The following is a 19,065-nucleotide window of genomic DNA, read 5'->3' as shown; positions in this document are numbered from 1 at the left end:
TGTAATCCATAACGTCGGCAACAGATGTGCAATGAACTGATTAATGCGAGATAACTGCATAATGTATTGAGCTTTTTCCCGATATGTAGAATGACTTCCCCAAGTCTAAAAAAAATATCATATGCACAGTATTAATGTTTTATTTAAACAATAAAATACTCTCTTTGGTGATTCATGCGGGTATGAAGGTATTGCAGAAAAAAAATACGCCGCGATAAAGGTAGCGACATTGCAGAAAATCAACATAACCCGCATATTGGTGGGGTTTTTCTGCAATGATCGGTATACCCTCGTAGCCCACATGAAACATCAAAGAAAATATTTATTGTTTAAATTTACATCTTTCTTTATTAAAAAAAAAGTTGAATTAATCATACAGAGTAAGTAAAACAAACTAATTTCTGTTAATGTACATCAATATATACGTTAGATAGAAGAATTATTGGTCTTCGAGTTTCTATGGGATTATGAGTTAAACATCAACATGATTATTTCGTGCAGTCTTTGATTTTTTTTATTAGGTTGCTAAAGGTTTCGGCCAATTGTTAAACTGATTAGAACAATGTCGTCTTGATTTCATTCCTATCAGTTTGAAACACAATCGGGTTTTTTTTAAAGAAAGGAACCTTTAAATCAAAACTTCATTTTAATAGTTTAGTTACTGTTATTAAGAATAATTTTGGTCTTGATGCTTAAAACTACCGAAGTGGAGGGTCTCCAGCTTGGTTACAACTGATATACTGAGAAATGAAACATTAAGAATTTTCAACCAAAATAAATACATAACTGTCATGTAAAAAAAATATCATCAAAAAATAATTAATGGAGCAAACTATATAACAATAGCTACACATACACACATAGTAGGCAATTATACTTTTAAAAACATTCACTGAATGAGTGTTCCATAAACCTACATGTTACCCCCCCCCCCTCCCCCTCATTATATTAATATCGTCAGTCTCGTTTATTATGTTGTGAAAGATAAATACATGTTTGTGAACACATCTACATGCAAGTCATTTTTCAATAACACAATTCAATTTCATTCAAATTATTAATTTATCGAGAAACAAAAATTAAATATTTAGGAAACTTCTTCCGGATCATGCATATCCGCTCGATGTGACGTCACGGATTGTGTGTATGGCAGGTCGTTCAACTGGGATAAGTTATCAGGGGTGCCCAGTAGTCCGTGAATTTATGTCCAGACGAGCTGTCAAAACATTTGACGTCTTTAAAAATCACCGGTAAGTAAAAATTGAAAACTTTAATCAGTTGACGAACTTTGGAACTCGGTTTAAAAAAAACCATGTTGACAAACTTTGAAAGTCGTATTTATAAACTTACAGGAAGTTAACTTCAATGCGTATGTATATACTGTACACTATATTACTCACGAGGTAAGAAAGTTCGTTTACATAGAGGTTTTAATAATAGTGTGATAAGGAGTGTCATGTTTAGACAAGTGAACATATTATTACATTTAATTTCACTTGCATCAAAAACGTTATGTCATTATTTAAAAATTGTAATAGTTTTTACAGTTACTATGTAACACTGTGTAATGCTCAAATGGACAGAATGATATAAAACCGCCAGCTCCAGAATTTTAGTTTCCTGGTGTGAGTGGTTATACATCCGGAATCTGAGTGAATTGTGACACTTGACAAACATCTGTCTCTTCGTTTTTGACAACGAAAACTTTACGAAATGTCTGATAGCCCTAATAATTGTCATACATGTACAATATTACAACTTAACAAGTAAACCCTAACCCCTCCCTGTTAACATATATAGATCCCTTCACTGTATAACTGCAGTACTAATCTTTTGTGGGCAAATTGACTTGGTATAGTGAAATTTGACATAATATTAATTGTTATTAAGTAACATACATGTCATCAACTGTTTAATCTATATTATTAAAATATCCATCAACTAAAACATTGTCAAAATTTATTAATTTGCCTTAAAGGGGTCTATATTGCTATGTGTACATTTACATGTACCTGGTATTTCTTCTATTTTTATCTATTAGAGATTATTTTGATCCTTCCTCAAAGTAATGTTGTTTGTAGGACCGCTGTCCATGAATTCACGTAACCTCAGCGCAAAATTATGAATTTGTAACACTACATGTATGTTGATGATTTAACGTGTGTTTGTCAATTGAATTATGAGCATTCAGTATTAATTTGCATGCAGAGATTATCTTTTCCTGATTTGGTGTGAGATCAGAAGATTATAAAACTTTTCAATAATTAAGCTTTCAGGCATATGGTAATTTTTTTTTTATGTTGATATAGATGGTATATTTCCTTGTTTTTGTGATATAATAGTACAAAATTTGCCACAATTACCAATGGGTCGTACAAACAGGCAAACAACATTTAATAAAAACAGCTGACTGTGAAAGCAGGAGATAATATTCAACTTTAATATTCAGCTGAAGTTATAATGTGTTATATGATAATTGTACATTACTTAATGTAATCGAATGTTTGTGTTTCACTGTAATGAGGAAATCAGTGTCATGATGAAATAATGATGTATGATCATGTGAATGATAAACTGAAAATGCATGCTAAGTAAGTGTTGTGTGCACATATATGCAAAATGAAAATAGCAAAAACTTGGCCATCCAGCAAGTGTAAATTATAAATATACTGTAGCAAAAGTAGGTAAATGAGTGTGAATTATTAATGCTTACAAAAATAGGTCAATGCCCAGCCTATATAGCTCTTAATCATGGTGATAATTGAATTACCCTGAATGCAATTACACTGCTTTCTGTACATTTAATTTTCATAGATTGCTATTGCACATCATCGTGCAATTTTAAGATTTGTTAGGGGATCTCGTTGAATTTTTCTTGGAGATATGATATTAGTTCCTCACATTTAATTATAGGTTTCTGTTAATTACATGTGCTTTGTTCATGTCATCTGCACTGTACTCTGTTATAATTTTTATTCGCCATGGTGTGACTGTCTCACACTTGAACATTTTAGTACAGTTTTATCAACTTAAAAACAAAAATTGTTTCAGAGCTGATATGTGTCAATTGAGGCATGTGTTTCGAAAAGTTGAAAAAGAGACTGACAAGTGCACCCAATTAGACGGCTAGCTAACGACTCGAGTTTGTGAAGTGATAAAATATGATTCCGCCATCACCAGCGGAAGATTATTGTGCATTTTAATTCTTACAAAATGTGCTGCATTGTCTACCCTTACAATGCATGATTGTTTGCGGCGTTGTTTCTAACATCAAGGTCATCATATGGTACACAGTTCTTGTAATAGCAGTTTTTAGAAAGTTATATAATATTGTTAACTTTGGAAGTCCAAAGTTGAAATACCAGTGTATAGATATGGAATTCTGAATACACCAGCTTTCACTTTGAAGTTGAATATATAGGCATGCAAGTCAGCATCTGTCTTAAACCTATTTAGAAAGAAGTTGAGATTTTGCAGCAATGTGTTATTACTTTATGCTATAGTAACATGTAAACTTGTGTTGCTGAAATCAAATTTGATCATTGATAAAATATTTCGATCCACAGACGAGCACTGTAAAAATTTGATGTTAGCTATTGATTGTCAGTTAACTGTATATGTTGAAAATCAATGTTTGTTTTGATGATTTTGTTTGTCATCAATATATATAGACAATATGTACTAAGCAAAGATCTGAATGACAGCTAGGGTATCAGAGCAAGTTTAAAAAGCCAGTTTATAAGTTTGAAAGAGCTTTCTGAAAGAGCTTTCAGGATTGACCAATTTATGTTTTTTCATCTAAAGACACATGTACCAGTAGTACCAGTATTTTCAAAATGTACAGCTTGAGGCAGACTATCATATTCATAGCAGCTAGAGTTTGATTTATATCAGATCTTCTTCCATGTTTCTTGGCAAATTTGATTTCATTTCTTTTAGATAAAGCATTGGCAGATTTATACTCTATTATTTTGCAAGTAGGCTGACGCTTCGGACGAAAAAAAAATCAATCAGGCATATTCTTTTTGCATTTTTTTTTTGGAGGAGGCAATTTATTTTTCACTGCAAGATATTATACAATAGCAGGACCAATCTCTTTGCAGATTAAAAGATGTTACAAGCCTAGGAATGTCTGGTGGGATTAAAGGGAATGCAAAAATAAAAATTCTTCCACCAATTCTCATTTTTTTCAAACCTCAAAGATAAAATGTATGAAAAAAAAAATGACAGAAAAATTGGGGTATTATGAATAATTGTATGAGAATTAAGTTAACTCCAAGGGAGAGAATATAATGAAGCTTTGTCATAAATAATGGATATGATTACTGAAATTGGTTAGTTTTGAGTTGGGGCCGGGAGAGAATAAGTTATGTTAGTTCAGTTGGTTTTCAGCCATTCATTTCTAATGGGTTGTGAAGTTATATACAGTGTAGATATACCAGGCAGGATGTAACAGTTTTGACAGGAAACTCAAGTCACTATAGCTATTGAGAGAAGCAACGACAAGCGACAATGAAATGGCTTGTTTAAACTTAATCGCGGATTTTTAAATACCTATTTAATTGTAATAGTAAGTAATTTTTTTAGATTCGGGTATATAAGCTCCCCCAAGAATATCAGTTTATTTGAAATTCTAATGAGTTGTGGCCTTTTAAAAAGGGGCTCGATCATTTACATTATATTCACAGTTTATTTCATCATTGGTTGTAGATGTGAAGTTGGCAAATATAAAAGTAGGTCAGCTTATTAAATTTGTGTGGAAAACTTCAAGTGGATTTAACAGTTTAACAAATTATATTTGTAAATGTAATATTTATAAACATGTACGTGTATTACAATATCCACGAATAGTCTTGAGAAGTACATCTTGTGAATTTTAAAATCTCACTTTTATTTTTCGAACACATGTAAACTAAGCAAAATTATGATAAAATTTTGGCATTTGTGATTTGATGCAAAATGGCTGAATCTCAGAATTAAATACTCGCATATAAAATAAGGAATTTACAGTATTGTTTACCTCATTTGAAACTTGAGCTTAATAAACTCTAAAAAGTTTTAGAACTATATAGGCGGTATACAAATGTAATATGTGGTCAATTTTGTTATGAACTAAGTTTTAATACACCAATTATAGTTTATAAAAGAAGCTTTCTGCATGCATGGTTTTACAAAATTTCCATGGATTTGTCCATGAAATACTTGTCAGTCATTCTGTAACATTTTATTTCTTGTGCTGGTTGTCTATGTCTATACATGAGTAATTTCCTTTTGTGTAACCATGCAGCCTTATCAGTAATGTTGTGTGAAAACTAGCATCCAGTTTTCATAATTGCCTGCCTATAAGCACTTTGGTCATTGTTACAAGTAATACATACTTCACTCACTGTTTGTAGATTCTAGTGGGCCATTATACAAATCTACCCAACCCCAAAAAAGTAAACACCTAATTATTAAAACCCTACAGATTCTAATCTTCTTTCCTGACATTGTCCGTGCAATTGAGTTTTAAACAGTAGTAAAACCTGGCTGTTAATAGGTATATCTTTGTTGCATTAATTAAGCCTTTTAGTAAGGAGATCGAGATCTGAGGCGATTTTAACACGGGATCAGCTCTGGCTTGAGTTATTTTGTTAGAGCTGCATACCAGTAATTTTATTTTTCATTAAGAGTCTGTATGGTTTGGTGGTAGATGTACTTGTTGCACACTTTTGATATTGATAATGATGGGAATTCATCTGACACCAGAATGTCGATCTGCATACAGCTATCGTTAACTGTTATGGATGCAAAAGAGGAAGAAAAAGAAAGAATATAATATATAAGCAATAAAAGCTTTGTGCATAGTTTAACTATGCCTGTGAATTAACCCATATTCTCTGTTATGTACTTATTAAGGCAAGTTCACAAGCCTGTCCATTAGTTTATCTGCTGTTTATCTATTTATAGGTGGTAGTTATAATTTATATATTTTATTTTGGGCAAAAGATTGTTGTGTATGCATGAATAGGTTCTGTAAACAAAGAGTATTTCCATGAGATTTTAATTAATATATAAATCCTTTATGTAAACAGCATGGTACACATAAGTATGATTTTTGCAATGGAAGGATATATGTACGTCTCTTTATGAATTTTTAACTGACTGATATTAAGTGGGTAAGCCAGTGCGCTGGTTGATACTTGTGCAAACACTCCCAGTTTTAATTTCCTCTGCACAGATTTATGCTAATATATATATACATACAACATGACCAAGGATTCTTTCAAAGCTGCTCAGATCTATTGTTTGACCTTGACATATAAATCACTTGTACTCTAGTATTAAGGTCAAGGGTCAAAGCGGATAAGTATGATGCATTTGTAAATTACATAATTTAGGTTTATAAGGCCATCAGCATTTACTGGTACTGTAGTAAAGATATTGATTTCTAGATTACAGTGGTTAAAATGCATTAAATAGTAAAATTACATGTAGATATGATTTTGGATTTCATAAATTGAAGAGGTCAGAGGTCCTAACCTTCAAATATATAAATTAAGTCAAAATTGCATGAATTTGAAGGCATGCAAACATATAACAACATTTCATTGCATAATTTTTTGTTCTTAAAAGGTATACATGTACTGTAAACAGGGAATTATTCACCCTCATTTTAAATTTTGCCCTCGTTATCATCAGGCAAATGTAAGGCTGGGCATATTCAAAACAATGCGTATTGGTATAGGTCCTTTATAATTAATACTCTCAACTGCAATTTTTTTTCTAAATACTTAATTATTGATGCTCATGAATACTAATAAAAGCTTTAAGTATATTAGGAGGGGGTATAAATACATGTATATTGAATGCTCCATAACTTGTGAAAGTCTCCTTTGAACTGAGAGTTTTTGGCTTTGATGTTGTCAGACATGAAGTAATAGGCAATCAAATGAATCCAATGGGGATAAAAAGAGCCATATCTCTATAGGAAGACCTGTCCCTGATGTGTCATCACGCGTGATGTAACTACAGCTGTCGATTTCCCATGCATCTTCACCAGCCAGAGGCTGTATTGTATCATAATTGTCATGATCTTGTGAACTTGCTCCTAACAAGTGCAGATTTTATGGACCTGCATCAGGGATTATAGGGATAGTGTGAGTGGGAAGCTAAGCGTGTATGGGGTCTCTCAGCATTCTCTGGGGTGGGGGAGGGACCCCGACTAAGTTGATAAAGATTTACACCAGTGGTTAATGTTTAGATGTTAAATTTTCAGAATTTGAGAAACATCTTTTCATATTCTTCTGCATCTGTATTGATAAGTTGGGTAATAATATTTTCCTGTGTTGTGTTAAATAAGAAAGATACACAGATTTTTAAAGTCAGCATTCTTCGTGTCTTTGAAAAAGAGTGAAGATTTTATTGTCGTGTTATCTCAGCATTCCCATCTCCATTGTCAGACAGATACTTGTAAATTTTTATTGAAGCTAGCTCATAGTGCCTCACACAGTGCAAGATTCTCGAGCCTCGTACTCTGCCTATAGAGGCGATTTCTCTTCAGTATAATACATGCATTATAGGTAGTGTATTTTGTGTATATATGTACGTAGAGAAAGTTTAAACATGGATCTTAATATACCTTTTCTTTTCAAAAAGGAAAAGGGTGCCGCAATATAATTACCGTAGGTAAGAAGTGAGGTTAATGTTCATTTTATCGTTTATCAATTCGCAAGGATTTTGATGAAAAAAAACTGTATTACAGTGAAAATGTACGATGCAATGAAACTTAATGCCAGTTTAAAAAATAAGCCCCTGAATTGATTTACAAGTAGCAAATTTATTCAATGCAGTCAAATTAAAAAAAAATTAAAATAAAAATTCTGCACAAAATTGGCAGAAGTCTTGATTAAGTGATGATTTATGCCTTTTTGAATCCACATTAATTGGAAAGTGGAGAGGGCTAATCGATCATGTATTTTTTAAGTGCAGTATAACTATATGCTTATATATTCCTAGTTCATAGGAAATACTGTGGTCTGTGGTGAGAAATTTATGAGTTGAACTGATGTATCTAAATTGATATGTGGGGATTTTCCTCTGTGCCTTTTTATGAACCATTTTCTACAGTATATGAACATGCAGAATTGATAATAGTTTAATCCATAAAAGCTAAATGGTGATTGCTCAGCTGTTGCAGACTTACAAGGATGTATCTATTCATGTCAGTGTTTGTATTAAGTACCGGTATGTGGTATGCATTCCAGCTTACATGTCAATATCACCAATCGTTTTTTTAAAGTTGACCACTCAAGGACATTTATATTTAATCCATTTGTTGGTTGAAAAACCCCATGCTCATTCATCGAGCAATAGCATAATCAGGTTAGATTTTTTTTTTCAGGAGAAGTATTAGCTGATACATTTGTTTCTTTTCATTTAGAAACCAGATTTGTTTATGCTAAGGCCTAAAAGAAAAAAAAAATTGGATCTGGCATTTGAACATATTCAAGTTTGCTCTTGAGTGGTTGTTTCGAACTATATCACAGCTACTATTACAGGGGAGACATCATTATTTATGATTCTCGAAAACCCCTGTGTATATATAAGCAAGAGAGTAGCAGTTAATGCGGTGTGTGATTCAAGTTCAATTTGAACTTCAATTATGATCCCCTGAGCGAGAGAATTTCTGCAATGCTATATATTTGTGCTTGCCATTTGTGGTGGGTTATGCTATGTGGTGATCGAAAGCCAAGCTGTGTGTCTCCCCGACTCTTCAGGTTCTATTTGGTGTTTGGTGGGTGGGGGTGTTGGACAAATCTGACCATTTTTTTATAAAGACCCTTTGTTTTGTAATTGTAGATGATTGCTGGTGCCATTCTCTGAGTGTTTTTGTCGAATGTGAACTTGCTGCACTTCAAGTGGACTGGAATTAAAAACAAGAAAAGTGAGTATATAGGCAGATTTGTACTGAATTATTTGTTGTTGTATATGATGGACATTAGTTAAGGGATCTTTGAAGAATGACAATGCATGATTATGGCCCAGCCAGTTTATTTTTCAGTTTGTTGCAAATAAATTAAAAATTGAATGTGTTTCTTGACAGTTTTTCATCTTGTTCATTGGAACAGTTGTACATATATCATTAATAATATCCTTTTCAAATTTAATTGTTTTTCACAACTTAAAGAAGTTGGTGACATATGTAATTGTTCAGAGAATTGTTTTTTTCCTAAATTAATTACAGCTGTAACTTAATTGCAAATTTGAATTATCTTTGTGATGTACTTTAAATATATATTTCCGTCAAGTCTTTTAAAATGAAATTGAAAAAATTAAGCTAAAACTATGTACTTGTTGTTCTAGATTTTTTCTTTTCACTCTTACATTATTTTCTGGCCTAGCTGGCAAGATCAAGTTTATGTTATGCAGGCAAACCACTTATCTTCATGTAAAATTCTTGTATCTTTAGTTTCAGTTTGGGTTTTTTTTTTGTCTATTGTGTAAATTGTTTTCTGAGGTTTTAAGCACACAGGGGAGGTATGTATTGCATAACTGGGAAATTGTTTTTATGTTATCTGATAACTGGTCCAGAAAAAACTATTCTGCAGATCTGTTTTCTTCTGAGTGATATGTTTTATGGCTTCAATACGGGAGAAATCATCATCCAGTTTTATTTTGATGTTCTTAAAGCCACATGCAGGTGTTGACTTACTTACTTTACACACCTGTTGATGTGGGAGGGGAGAGTGGTTGGAGGGGGGGGGGGGCAGAGAGTGTATGTGTTTAAACCATCTGTCATGGTGGTTTAGTGATGTGCACTTCAAGAACCTGCTGGTATCAGAGGTGAAAGCAAGTACAGCCATCATTTAAAACTCGGGAGGCAGCTGCTGCTGGTGAAATAGTAGCCCCCCAAGCAATCTGTGTAAATGTAATGTATATTTACCGGTAGATGTATCATTTACCTACATGCCAACAGTGTACGTAATACAGCTATCAAACAGCTAGTTTGTTTATTATCTGATAAATAGAATTTTATTCAACAAAGTTTTGGTGGAGATCAATCAATAGAAAAACTCCATTTTTTCTTAATTCCCAACTTACATATATACATGTACCATGGGATATTTGCTGTATATATAGTTTAAATCCCATTCATAACCGTATTTACAAGTATGATAACATATATAACATTTTAACTGTTATTGTATCTATTATATATTGTTATTTGATTATGAATAACAGTGTATTTTCATGTTCATTCTGTATAACAACAGTGTCTGGAGCAGAAGAAAATGGCCGCCCAGGAGATTCAGACTCCGACATTAGTATGTTTGCATGCAGGCATACAATTAATTTGTGTATTGTGTGGTACATATATGTATGAATACATATTACATGTATATAGATATATTAATATATTTATCTTTTATCTCATGTTTTCTAGCCCTTGTGGTTTTTTTTTATGATGATCTGTACATTCCTTTGCCATGTGAAACAAACGCTCTCCCCTTGGCACCTCTTTTGTGATCATATTAAAGTTTTGGAAAAAAATAGGAAAACTATAGAAAAAAATGTCACACCAGTTTTAGTTCTTACTTATCATTACAATATGTCAAGTATAACTAGAATAGCTAATAAAGGTGAGAGCTTCCGGAAGCCCCTCCTAAGCTAGGCTTAAATTTGCCCTGGACCCATATTGGTCGCCAGACCAGGCCACGTGCTTTCGGACACCCTTTTGACAAATTCTGGATTTGCCACTGACAATGGTTAATTTAAAGGCATATATCTATAAATACAAACTATAGAAAACATGGGAAAAAAGATTTTCTCGTGAGTTTTGACTGGATATTTGTTTTTATCTAACCTTTGTGATTTCAATATGCTCACCATTCATAATTAGCTATAGATGAGTGGGGTTATACTTGAAAACACACAGTTACTTAAAGATTGGATAAAACGTCATATCTAGTTCGAACTACGAGAGATTCATAGAAATGTGCTAATTCACCATAAGTATCCTTATAGACAGAAATAGTGACCAGTTATGGCACAGAAAACATATTACAGCCCCTAATTTGCAGTCTAGTTGTTTTTATTTATAGTTTGCGAATGTGTTAATCCTCATGTGCATAATATACACCAAATCACTGATGATTACCATGGTAACCAAAGCAGTCTCAGTAAATATGTTATGTTACGAAACATGATTTTCGAGTATACGATAACATGTGTAATTGTCACGCTGTTTACGTCTTTTTGTAATGGAGCATATTTACTGAGGCTTTTAAAGGAAATACATGCATTATTTATAGATATGTTCCTGATTGATATTGCATCTATATATTACCCTAATGTCGTACATATTATGTAGTGGTCTTGTATATGTTTGTGTCTGTGTGTATTTATCACTATGTATCAGTGATTCTTCTCAACCATGAGGATCGACAGAATTATCTGAGTGATTCAAAACTTTTTGTCTGAATAGGCAGTTGTTTCCATTTCACAGGCAGCAATGATGAAAATAAGTAAGTCCGTTCTCATATGAAGTATAATCATGTGTAATTTTTAGTAATTTAGTAAATGACGTGTTTTGCTGTATCAAACTTCTAATCCACAGGCAATCTTTATAAAGATTCCCTATTATTTTGGCAATTAATGTAGGTCTTTTCAGAAACTAGAGGTTGTTGAAATCCGTAGTTACACTTTACTAAATTACTGTGAAGACTTTTAGATGGATAATGATAAACTTTTTAAGTCAATCGAATGAATAGATCTAATTCTTGTACATTCATGTTCTGCAATATGAAGATCCGAATTGTTTGAAACTAACTTTTTAATGTGGTGCCAAGACTGTCTGACTGAAAAAATTTCATGAATGTGTTGATCTTGAGAATGAATTTTGGTATGTAATAGTTATTTATATTAAAATTTTACAAAGGTTTAAAAAGATTTTTTTGTAGATCATATCGCACTTGAGAATTAATATCACTTGGAAATATAAGACACATGTGGGTATAATGCATATAAATCAATAATGACTAAGTTCTGTTCCTACATATATCTAGAATTTCAATTTAACATTGAGTTTTAGCTGTTGACATTTTATTACCTATCAAAAAATTTAAATGACACAGACATGACATAAAATATTTTTTTTCTTTGAAATATCCTACATTGAGCATTTCTTAAATGCTGTGTTAAAAACTTGTCAGAAGTTTTCTGATTACAGCCCAGTACATCCACCTTATACATGTACATGAGGCATATATATGTTATGTTATTTTGCCAGTTTTATCTTGGTGAAGTTAAAGTTTTTGGGTATGTAGTGTACTGGTGCCTATTTATGAGTAGGATTCAACTTTAATGTTTCAAGAGTTATTTCCCCTGGAGTCATGAGTCCTAGGTTGAAACATCTGGCTCAAATATTATGTCCTGTAGACTACTAGACTACCAGTGATGCATGTGTATGAATGAAGCTTCTCCTGACATTAAAATACAATACATAGTTACAAACATGGTCTCACACACATAAAACTCTGTTAAAGCGAAGTCCTAGGGACCCATTTACTTACTTTGTTATATCCATAATTCGTTGTATCCGTATAACGAATTCATTTTAAGAAGATAAGCGAATTCATTATATTCATATTTTTTTCAAGGTGACTACCATTTGTGGTTACTGGGACATGAATTAGAGTACCTTCTAGGGCTGGGACGATACTGTACTCTTCCGATTCGGTACATATCACGATACATGAGATGCGATACGATACATATCACGATACATTGCAACTAAATGAAAACATGAATAAGGGTTTAAAATTTATTCAATCTGTCGATGTATTACCGCATGTCCAAAGTTATTTTATTATATTTTAAATGAGCATTGCACAATTTACAAATTACTTTAGTCTCATATACACTACTTATTCATAAACAAGTGATCCAAAAGTTTACCACACTCCAGATTTAGCTTCCTAACAGTTTTGACAACTTTACGAGGTTTTCCGCCATCTTTGTACTTTCATATGAGGCGCGCGGACTAAAATAACCGATTATGAAGCTCAGATACTTTTGGAAAATAAAAAAAGTTCACTTAGGTATCGTTGTATTAATGGTAAATGTATCGATCCAAATATCGTCAAAATAAATACCGTGATGCACCGGTGGATCGTCCCATCCCTAGTACCTTCTCTAGAAACCTCAAATAATTGGATGGTACATGCAGGGGTTTTTGTGAAATCAAACTCAAACAAAGAATTATGTCTATTGCTATTTTCTAAGTTTTAAAACAATCAAACATTTCGTTATAAAAGATGCATATTTTGTTATTATCACCTCTACGGGACTCAAAATGACTTTGTTATATACCCGAATTTGATATAACGAGTTTTTTATAACCATTTAAGTTTCCAAGAATTTATCAAAAATTTCGTCGAGGACTCCACAAAACTTTGCTAAATCCAAGACTTTGCTATATCTGTGTTTGTATTAAACAGGTTTTACTGTATTGTGTGCTTTGTGTACCACAGTCAGTTAATAAAGCTGACAATTATAGAAATTATTTGAGAATATTTATTTTTATGTTACCTGTAATTAAGACAGACCTGTGTATAATTAAGAAATGAAAACTCATATTAATGTTTGATTGGTCATGCACCAGTTTATCATACATGCTCCTCAATCAGTTTCAAAAAAATTAATATGTAGATGTGTGCAGATTTCACAAGTAGAAATTTTTCAGGATACTTAAAACTGTGACAGTTAAAGGGGTTATCAGGGGAGCAGTTTAGTTCATAAGGGTTCACAGTGTACATAGAAACACACTGTTTAATCCTTTTTGGACAATGACTCAATTGTATAACAGATGCAAGTTCACAAGCATTCACACACATGATGGGGGGCCCCACTATAAGGATAAACTACTTGAGAGATTTGTCATGTCTCTTTGTCTAGCTCTGGCACAGGCAACCACTCAGCCACTAAAACTGATGAACTTTGACCTCCTCAGTTTTAGCCAATGGCAGGTTGAACCAAGATACTTGTATACTTCCTGCATGCTGCAAAATCCCTGTATGAAATTTTTGTATGGTTAATTATTGAAATGTTTTAGCATTGTAGATGAATGGTCTGCTAGAGATTTAGATTTTTTGATAGGAATAGGTAATAGCTGAAAGTTTATTGTAACAATTTACAGTTTAAAAATCAGTTACTGATAATATAACATGCACTCACAATAACATTTTGAGCAAGCCTGCCTGTAGCAGTCGATCACATTAGTCTGTTATTGCATAAATGTCACATGTGAACAGTGAGCTTATTAAGTGACATGAAATTTGTCCATTGGACAGATAAATTGAGCACAATGTAGGTTCAATTTCATGCTTAATACTTTTAGAGGTTGAATTTATTTATTCCTCTTACACATTCAGTCATATGATAATTTAAAAAAAAGAATCACTTTAGGTTGTAACTTTGAAATGATGGGATCTAAGGTATTGTATTTTACAAATAAGTCTAAATCCATTGATAAAATACTATGTTTAAGGATTGTTGATAAAAAGGCAATCTTCCAAAAGCATTTTGTTTTGCTGTATAATCTGTGATATTTTGACTGAAAGATGGAATGGTGTTGCATGTACCAGTAATTTAATTTGCTTTTTAATCGTGATTTTGAATTATTTGAAGAAAAAAATTTGATGAGACGTGTTTTTAAAAGAATGAACATTGAGTATGACAGCTAGTTTGCTTGCCTTTACTGTAATTTTCATTTGGTTCTGTCTTTTGTCTTTGCAGTGGCAGAGCCCGGGGCTGGGTTTGATGCCAAAGGCTTTGGGCTTCGAGCCCAGAAGAAGCTGCTCGGCAAAATGTCCAGCAAAAAAATTGTCAAACACTTCATTGACGACTCTACCAGCCAAGTTTTAGACAACACCTATAAGATAATGAAAGCCTTCACAGGGGACAAGAAGCAAGCCGAGAAGTTACTCAAGTACATCATCAAAACCATCATTAAGGTGGGCATTCTGTTTAGAAATGATCAGTTCAATGCCAGTGAACTCCAGGTGGTAGAGTCCTTCAAAAGTAAGTTTCATTCCCTTGTCATGACTGTTGTAAGCTTCCACGAGGTGGACTTCACCTACGACAAGCCATTCCTGAAATCCAGCATAGAGGAGTGCCGGCAACTTCTACAAAGCATCATACAGCGACACCTCACGGACAAATCCAAGGGCCGTGTGGACACTGTGTTCGAATTCTTTGAGGGAGAGGAATTAATGGACGCACTGTTCAATCCTTCAGGGCCCCACAAGAAGGAAATGGACAGCATCACTGCTGATATGCACAAAATGATGGACGAAGGAAACCTTTAACCTTTGGCATGTATAGAAGTGAATCCTATGTGTGTATCAAATTAATCCTGCAGCAATGTGAATGCAATCATAGATCTATAAAAAAGTGTTTTTTTTAAGTGTTTAATTGTCTAAGAAAGAGTCTATTGAATTGTTTTGAGAAAACAATATTTGCAGTATTACACAAACCCCCATGCAAAATTTTTTAAAAGAAGAAGAATTGTAATAAGTTACTAGTATTTTGAGACTTCTTTTTACCATGGAAGAGTGCTTGATCTTGTTATAAATGATTTATTTGTGTTATCATTACATATAGTTTATGTCCATGTTATTATGTACATAAAGTTTCATAATTAGTTTATTGAGTCATATGTTAATTGCCATTGCAGGTAATTTTTGAATTTTTGAACTTAACCTCTTTTTTCAATTGTCAGCAAAGTTAAATTTTTACTTGACACAGTCTGAGTTTTTCGTGTAGTTTATGGAGAAGGGAGGTAATGTAGCTCTACCAATTGCCAATGTCTATGATGACTATTTTTCTTGAAGGAAACAATGAACTGAGTTTAAATGTTTTGCATTCATCAGACTCATCCATATTGAGACAAAATAAGTAAATATTAAAGTGTTTATTAGAGTTCCTAATTTTTTAGAAATGTATGTACTGTGGTTTCAAGAAATGTATGTACTGTGGTTTCCAGAAATGTATTCCTGGACATCAATTTTTTTTAGTATAAGTAAATTCAAGGTTGCATAAATTTGCAGACAATGACCTTTTTGGTACAATATGTTATCAGGTATCAAAGTTAAAAAATTATTGATAAAACCACAGTATATGCATTAAATCAAATGCATCTGAAAAACAAAAATACATCTGGAAAAGAAATATTAATACATGTACTGAATTTTTGTTATATATATAAATTTATCTGAAAATTTTGCAGGCCTTATGCTCTATGAGAATACAAATCAGAGTAAAACATGCATACATGTATTTAAGTCAAACAGAGTGTATAAGAAGCGTTTTGTATTGCAGTTGATGATTATATTAAGTTTGATTTCATATATGACTCATAACATGTAATTGCTTTAGATTACATTCCATCTTATTTTTATGTTAAAGATTTTTTTTCTTCATATGAATATTCTTATAGTTGTGTTCAGTTAATCCTTTAACTGTGAAAAATTGGTGCTGCCAGCACTTTATGATTTTTTTCATTGTATATTTTATAATGTATACAGATTTCATCAATATATTATTTACTTTCACAATTTGAAGAAACACTGTGCTGTATATTCTAAATATTCTACATTTCTTAGCAATGATGATTTAAGCAAGGTAAATATTTCTTGCATTCTGGTATACATACAACTGTCCTTTTATTTCTTACATTACCACCCCATTGAAGCTCTTATTAATAGTGTAATGTTAATCCCAATATTTTTTGTGTATCACAAAATTTGTGAAAATTTGGCATATATATATAACCTTTTTTATTTGCGTGATATTTTTTTGGTTTATAAATCTCTATTAATAGTAACCTATATAAGATACAGTTTCTGTGTATTTTAATTTTTGGGATTTGAAAGTGGTCGCAGAAAAAGGCGAAAAAGAGATCATCACAAAAATAAACAGATATATGGTATGTAACAACAGATATTGACATGTATTAAATTCATCTGAGTGACTTTAACCTCCTCAAACTTTACAATGTCAGCAAACACATATGCAACCTTCCCATGAACTTATCTTGGTATTTTTTCCTTATTGAATGAACCATCCGATTTGTCTTCCTGTTAGCTTTGTATGGTTTGACTCTTAATTTAGATAGTACTGTAATTAGATATTACCCCAGCACAACTAGGAAAAGGGAATCGGCCATTAAAGATGAAGAGTTTTTGTATCTGTGCTTAATAGATTTTAGAAAGAGACTGTTTTATACTCTGATTTGTTTATTTCTACAGAAAACGAGACTAGTCATTTATCCAAACTGTGCTAAGACTTCGACCTTGTTACCCTGTTATCTAAATGAGAAGGAAATATTTCTACAAATCTTAATTTACACAGCTTAGGTCAGCCGTTTATTTATCTTTTCTTCTTCTTTTTTTCCCTCTTAGCATCTTTGATTATAGTGCTAAACCGCCTGTATGTCAAGTAAACATATATATCTTTTTTTTTAAAATTTAGATAGAAATATTTACAGGGAAATGTTATTCTACTTTTTATATTCATATTTGAACATTACAGACTTGAAGAAAAAAAAGATAATGTGTATTTTTTTTTTTATGAAACTTAAGGAAGTTAAATTGATTTTAATTATTTTCATTGATGGCTTTAATGCTACTTGTTAAGGAAAGGGAAATTTTAAATAAATTTCAAGTGCTTTTAAAATATGGCTATGATGCTACTAATAAATTTAAAAAAGGGGGGGGGGCACAATGTAATGCCATCATTTACTATGCAATCTTATCCTTACCATACATGTATATCAAACACTCAAATCAGGTTTTTTGAGGATACCGCATATGTATTGCAGTTAAAATGAATACATGTATATCTGATAATTTACATCATTTTTTTAGTTGAACGATGACCAATAAAGTTCATAGAAATTTAATAAATGGTAATTGATGCTTGAAAAAAAAAATTAGAAATGAAATATGTTGCTCATGAATTGTTGCATTCAAAGAAAAAGAGAAAAGCATTTTTATAAGAAAATATTTTTGTTGAACTTCCAACCTTTAAACCAGGTGCTCACTTGTTCTTCCTGCTGAAAAAGATGTTTACAATTGTCAAAACTGATGTGACCCTTAGTGTATAACCAATAAAAAGTATTATGATATATGAAAATGATATCCTTGAGAAAATAATTGATGAAACACCATTCATGAAGACACCATTCATAAAGAATTAATAAAGATCATATGGTCTTTCTTTTTTTTTTTTGGGGGGGGGGGGGGGTGGTAGCAAATAGCAAATAAATTCACAAAACATCAGATATCTCTAAAACAGGCTTATTTTTTGTTATGTTTTGAGTAATATTTTAAAATCCAATTATGAACTTTGTTTACCTTATTTGATGCTTGTATTTTTCTTAGAGTAAAAACTTAACAGTGTTTATTGTATGAAATACTTGTATGAAGTCATTTTAAGCTTGCCTCAGTCTTTTTTTTCTTTTTTTAAGTAATGAATGACACAACACTTACTGCAAGGGTACATTGTATAGAGAACCAAGGAAATAATAGGTTATTTATATATATTTCTACAGTATACTTAATTATGTATAATATGGTATACATATTTAGCTCCATGAAGAGATTTTGTTGGATATATATATATGAGAGAGAGAGAGAGAGAGAGAGAGAGAGAGAGAGAGATTTCATGAAATAAATATTTTTACACTCTATGTAAAATAAGCAATAAGGAACTAGTGATAAGTGTCACGAAGTACATGTATTTAACATCAGGTACTGTAAATAAAATTTATGCTTTCTGTTAAATATGTGGAATATTGTTTTCTCTCTATATATAGTGACATACCATGAAAATGTATTGTGAAATCTGCTCGACAGATCTTTAGTTATTTGAGCTGTAAACTGAAATGAACTCATTTCTGACCACCAAATGATTTGATTTACGTCCCTGCATCCATCTGGCTAATTTCAACAAAACTAAAAAAAAACAATCTTTACAAAAAGGACATTTCTTATTTGTCCAATAAAGGACCATACCCTTTTT

At 32.1% G+C, this 19,065-nt stretch overlaps 1 protein-coding gene across 8 annotated transcripts; it reads left to right on the top strand.

Annotated features, from left to right (window-relative positions):
• Positions 1-1,090: 1,090 nt before the first annotated feature.
• On the top strand, positions 1,091-18,827 carry LOC105320815 (tumor necrosis factor alpha-induced protein 8). Of its 8 annotated transcripts, none has more exons than XM_034469031.2 (4): positions 1,091-1,250; positions 8,842-8,926; positions 10,257-10,307; positions 14,779-18,827. In XM_034469031.2, coding segments are annotated over exons 2-4 (624 nt in total). In that variant the 5' UTR covers positions 1,091-1,250; positions 8,842-8,925; the 3' UTR covers positions 15,351-18,827. The 8 variants fall into 8 exon arrangements, with proteins under 8 accessions (XP_034324922.1, XP_034324928.1, XP_034324930.1 ...); XM_034469034.2 differs by lacking the exon at positions 1,091-1,250 and adding an exon at positions 1,387-1,403; XM_034469032.2 differs by lacking the exon at positions 1,091-1,250 and adding an exon at positions 4,408-4,570.
• The last annotated feature ends 238 nt before the right edge of the window (positions 18,828-19,065 follow it).

This window comes from Magallana gigas, chromosome 6 (assembly GCF_963853765.1).
Source record: "Magallana gigas chromosome 6, xbMagGiga1.1, whole genome shotgun sequence".
NCBI lineage: Eukaryota > Metazoa > Mollusca > Bivalvia > Ostreida > Ostreidae > Magallana > Magallana gigas.
Note: the sequence above shows the minus strand (reverse complement) of the source record. Positions and strands in the feature narration are given on the sequence as shown.